Source organism: Silene latifolia, chromosome 9 (assembly GCF_048544455.1).
Source record: "Silene latifolia isolate original U9 population chromosome 9, ASM4854445v1, whole genome shotgun sequence".
Lineage (NCBI taxonomy): Eukaryota > Viridiplantae > Streptophyta > Magnoliopsida > Caryophyllales > Caryophyllaceae > Silene > Silene latifolia.
In genome coordinates this window covers 110,927,874-110,933,777 of record NC_133534.1, presented here as the reverse complement: position 1 = coordinate 110,933,777, position 5,904 = coordinate 110,927,874, and the positions used below count along the sequence as shown (strand labels likewise).

Sequence of the window (5,904 nt, the reverse complement as noted above, 5' to 3'; positions counted from 1 at the left end):
TGGGACCATAGAAGTGACTCGAAACAGTTTGAAGACACAACACATATCAGAAAATGACACCAACAAACATTTTTCCTTTCCAATTAGCTCCGCAATAACTAAGACAATCAATCAACAAAGAAAGTGAGAGAGGAACAAAAGAGACATAATTGCAGCAAAGAAACAAAAAAAAGTGAAAGAAGAATGTGACGTATAATCTACGATTGTCAATTAACGGCCCACATTTTAAATACTATAGATTCCAATTTACTCAGTTCGCTCCATTTTGAGTACATACATATCACTAATTCACTCCCCCCCAGTTATTTCCATGATGTGCCCTTAGAAAAACCCTTAAAACAATATGGAGAAAACAAACACAATATTTATAAAATTTGTGACTCCTCATTAGCAAATTCAGATAGTATGTAACAGGGGGGAAATCAATCTCTGTACAATTTACAGGGCACTTTCCGTTGTTTGCCATGGCTAGCGTTTATTTTCACATGGGTTTTCATCATCATCATCATCATCATCATCATGAATCTATATGGATAAAACATCCTACCCTGTCTAAAAAATGTACACAGACTAATTAAAGTTTGGAAAATTCTACATGATGAACAAAACTACGTTTAACTGTCTGTGTAAATATCTAATTAGCTCATTTTCATCTAATAAGAAGAAAAAGAAACCAAAGTCCTTTTCTTCCAGGCATCTATACACCAAAATCCGACACCAATCTTTTGTTGGAAGAGATCACATATTTGACGAATCCAATCTTGTTTTCATCTTGCACAATTGGATTCCATACCCAAAATCTCAAGAGTCAACATTCTTCCATTGACATTTTCCCCCATCATGTCGAAAATCTAACCCTTTTGATTGGATTTTAAACCATGTTTGTAAAATTTGGATTCATTCATTATGCCATGACACAACAATATCACCAAGACCAATTTTGAGCTCTCCCCAATGAAGCTCTTCTTGGTCCAACCCAAGACCGCCACCATCAACCACTCTAACTTCGACCACAACTACCTCAGCCGCCACCTCAATCACGGCCACCGATAAAACTAATCTCCCTTTACCCAACCAAACACTACAGCCCCCACCACCTCCAGAAGCAAACCCTTTTTCTCTCCTCTCCACCTCGTACCCCAACTTGAGTCCTGTCTCCGCCACCTTCTCCACCACCACTCCCTTGGACTCCCTCGACGTAAAGCGCTTCTCCCTCTTCCCCTTAAAATCCCCAGTCGCCAACAACCCTGACAAATCCAACCCGGACGACATGGATATAATCTCAAACGCATTCATACTAGTACTCTCCATTGACCAACTCCTCTTGTTTTCCTCCAAGGACGCCATATCCCCTAACGACACACTCCTAGGGTACACCATCCCTTGATTCTTAAGCCATGAATCTTCCATAATCCCCTCAATACTCAACCGGGTTTTCGGGTTGGGATCCAATAACCGAGTAATCAATCCCCGAGCGGGCTTGGACAACCACGACGGAAACCTAAATTCCCTCTTAAACATGCTCCTATACATGAGCACCAAATTAGCATCATCAAAGGGTAAATAACCTGACAAGAGAACAAACAGTATAACCCCACAAGACCAGGCATCAGCCTTGCTGCCGTCGTAGCCAGCACGGGTGCGACCGACAATCTCGGGAGCCGCAAAAGCAGGAGTCCCACAAGCCGTCTTCAACAAATGATTGGAATTATTCAATGGGGTTTGAACAATGGCGGAAAGGCCGAAATCAGCGACCTTAACGTTACCTTGATCATCAAGCAACAAATTCTGGGGCTTGACATCGCGGTGGGCAACCCCATTGCGGTGACAGTAATGAAGGGCGGAGACAAGCTGGTGAAAGTAACGGCGAGCGAGTGGCTCGGGAAGGCGGTGATCACGACGGCGTGTTAATTTAGCGAATAAATCGCCGCCTTTAGCAAGCTCCATAACCATATAAATCTTGTGTTTGGTGGCCATAACCTCGTGAATACGGAGAATGTTGGGGTGATCAAGGCGTCGCATGGCGGCGACTTCGCCGATGATCTTAGGGTAGATAGAGGGGTTTGTTTTGAGCTTGTCGATGACTTTAATAGCGACGGATTTGTTGTCGGAGAGGGAGCGGGCGTGGTAGACCTTGGCAAAGCTGCCACGGCCTAAAACGCGGCCAAGTTGATATCGGCCTAAGACGGTTTTTGGGGAGGTAGGATCTGCTGTTGGTGGTGGTGTCGCATCAGCATCAGCAGCAGCCATTGATTAGAATTGTATAATTAGGGGAAAGTCGGGGGGGAATATATGATGGCAGTTGGGACCGAACAAACCCTATAATAAGAGGTTGAGGAGTTTAGGGGACGGACAAAGGAGAATGGGGATTTCTGGTCTCTTTTTATAACCGATCCTTCCTGTTTGCTGCTGTCACTTTTCTATAAAAATACCGACTATGCCCTTGTTCTTTTGAACTCTATTTGCCTTTTTAATTCAGTTCAGTTCTTATAAGTTAAGTTTAGTTCAGAGCTCTTATAAGTTGAGTTCAGTTCAGTTCAGTTCCTATAACTTTAGTTCAGTTCATATAAATTAGTTCAGTTCAATTTCTATAAGTTTAGTTCAGCTCCTATAAATTTAATCTAGACAAATTCATACAACATATCTCTCTAATTCGCTTTACAACGTTGGTGATATCTTGCTATCTTGGTTGTAAGGAAAATCTTTTCCATTAACGGTCCGTCTCATTGAAGACGGCCACTATCCGTCACAAGCTGAAGAGGATAGTGATCATATCACAAAATGCAAGTGGGAGGGCAAGTGGGGGTATCCATTCCCTCTCACTTGCACTATCCATTTGCATTTTGTGAGAGGAACAATATCCGACTTCAGCTTGTGATGGATAGTGTCCGTCTTCAATGAGAATTTGTGTTCCATTAATATCTAATGTCTATGGAAAATAGTCATTTCCAAAATGCAAATTTGTTGAAATGTAATATACTCTCTCCGTTCGCTGAATTGTTATTTATTTTTGTTTAGGGGTATATTATTCAATTGTTATTTATTTCTAATTTTGGTATATTTATATAAGTGGACATTAGAACTTTAGAAGTGGGCAAGTAGATATATAAGGGAATTAATTCTTTAGTTTATCATTTTGGTTTTCTTCATTTTATCATTTTGTTAATCTTTGTGCCAAAACGAATAGAAACAAATGAGTGGGAAGGGAGGAGTTAAAAAACAACTCTAAGAATTATCTAAACTTTACCCTAGTATTAATTATACAAAATGAAAATAACAACTCTAATAGTGTTTGAAGATCCATAATCAATCTACTACTAATATCCATACTTTAGCTCTAACCTTATATATAATTTTTGTCTTTTGTTGTTTCTAAAGAACCATAATATAGGAAAATGAACTATTCAAATATTGTAAGGTTTAATAAGTGTATGAAATAGAGCGACAAATTCCAAATTATCCATCAAGGATAACATATTAACATGTAGCACGTCGTATTGATGTGTCAATTACTACAACCCTACATTTTCTCAACAAAATTTTTATGACATGTAGTATGAATTATTTAATAAGAAAGAATGTGTCTTAGAGATAATTTGACAAATTCATGAAAGAGTAGGTCTCCTGAGAGACGGTCTCTTAATAAGCTTTATTGAGAGACTATTGTACAATTTTAAGAAAAAATGGTACTAAAGGTAATAAAATAGGTACAAATCATGATTAATGATAAAATAGGTACATTTATTATGTAAATAGGTACGAAATTGTTATGTCACGAACAATAATAAAAAGGGTACGAAATACAAATAAAATGGTACGAAAGATTGGTCTCTCAATAACTTAGTGAGAGACCGTCTCTCCCAAGTTTTAGTGTTCATGAAATTATTATATGAAATTGATTGTTCAACTCTTGAAATTTTAGGGTGGATAAGATGATAAAACTAAAATTGTAGGAGGGGATGTGATTTCCATGACTAACATTTATGTACGAGGAAAATTGAAATATTCAACTAAAATATGATTGAATTCTGCAAATCTATCCACATATGAATCACCACCACCTATATAATTCGTTATCCTTTCGGATCTAAATCTGTCCTCAAAAACTTTTTTTTATTGCCTCTTCACCTAGAGTTTAGACGTCAATTAACATATAGTGATATGCATTACAACTTCAGAGCAATTCAACTTTCTAAAAATATACGTATACTTTTCTCAACGCAAATGCAAATCATAATATGACAGATCATTCCTATAATAATGAGATATGAGTAAAGTACAATATAAATCTAAATATGAGACGGTTTTATGACAAGATGATCACAAGACAGACAATATAATTATTAGGTAATTTTTTTTTATGTTGAGTTAATAATCATAATCATCAATATATATCAATATCAATCAATCAATCAATCAATCAATCAATCAATCAATCAATCAATCAATACTATATATTAATTCCAGAAACCAAAGGACTTCAATGTAATTAAATAAATCTATACAAATTAATTATACTATATAGTTTTTAATCATAGCACTGTGTGATGGACCCGACCAAGGGACTTCAATGTAAATATTATATAGTTTTGGTTGAAGTATAAATTTAGAGAACACTATAATATAGTGATTTTCCTTAAAATAACATGCCCCACTTATGGTATTAATTTGTATAAGGATGTTAAATTTAGAGAACACTATAATATAGTGATTTTCCTTAAAATAACATGCCCCACTTATGGTATTAATTTGTATAAGGATGTTAATTATTTAACAGACATGAATATAATTGATGGGGCATATTCTGCACCCGCTGACCAGTCAACATATTGAGCAAGGTCAAAGATATCCACAGCAAGTCAACGGCTTAGGCGGCCCTAAATTAAGCGAGGCTGTCGGCTGTCGATGGGTCCCGGCCGGGGCAACCACCAAATGGGGGGCACATCCGCGAACTCATATCCAAGACCCCTCGGTGAGCCAACAGGCTGGCGGTCGGCTGCCGTGGGTCCCTCGGCCGAGGGTAGATCAGTCTTTCCACCTGCTAGCCACTTGGCCACTACGTGACAAAAGGTGAAAGTCTATAAATACTCCTCTACTCTCATTGAGTAAAGGATCCACAATTTAACCTAAGAATCACTATTCATCTGGTAATATCTTCCTTATCTCTCTACAATACGTACTTTGCCAAGTAACAACAACTTACCTCTCTAAGTTACTGACTTGAGCGTCGGAGTGAGTTCGCTCGGTCCGAGCCGAGCCCTCGGTTTGTTCATCGTTTCAAGAGACCGCAAGGAGGATTCAACTAAAGACGTCATTCTACAAGCACGGGTGGTAACATATAATCGCTCGGAATTACACCCGGAACAATTGGCGCCGTCTGTGGGAAAAGATACTAGAAGCTAGTCACATTCATTCCCAAAACAAAAAAAAAAAAAAAAAAAAAAAAAAAACGAAAACCCACCCAAAAAGCTAAGAAGATGTCAAAACAACAAGAGGTATTCGTAACTGACGAAACCGAGTTCTGCCAAGATGATACCGTCCACAACTGCGGAGTTGCGCGACCCTCCACCGGCGGGTAATTCAACCGGAGTACGGGATGCCAATAATACCGTATACGCCGCCGCCATGAACCAGGTCACCATCATGGGACATGTGGTTGATGTAGCAAAACTGAAGCTACTCCTGGACCTCATTAGTAGTACGTCGGCTCACACTGTCACACCGACAAGAGCGGCGGAACCCGTCCAGGAGACCAGGGCCCAGAACGTGACTCCAAGATACATGAATGGAGCACTGGAAGAAGCTGGCCCCGTCAAGACGCCGGAGGAGCCCAGCGTGCCAGTGGTAGACCTAAGTCCTTCCCGCACCCGCGGGAGGACAGCGTCGCCGCGACACCGACGAGGC

General features: G+C 39.4%; 1 protein-coding gene across 1 annotated transcript; it reads right to left on the bottom strand.

Moving 5' to 3' along the window:
• Nucleotides 1-577: 577 nt before the first annotated feature.
• Nucleotides 578-2,437, bottom strand: LOC141600005 (CBL-interacting serine/threonine-protein kinase 4-like). The gene has a single exon (XM_074420153.1). The coding sequence runs from the start codon at nucleotides 2,248-2,250 to the stop codon at nucleotides 898-900; it is 1,353 nt and encodes a 450-aa protein (XP_074276254.1). The 5' UTR covers nucleotides 2,251-2,437; the 3' UTR covers nucleotides 578-897.
• Nucleotides 2,438-5,904: the final 3,467 nt, after the last annotated feature.

Excerpts from the sequence above, each read along its gene's own strand:
- LOC141600005 (XM_074420153.1), bottom strand. The coding sequence starts at position 2,250 with ATGGCTGCTGCTGATGCTGATGCGACACCACCACCAACAGCAGATCCT.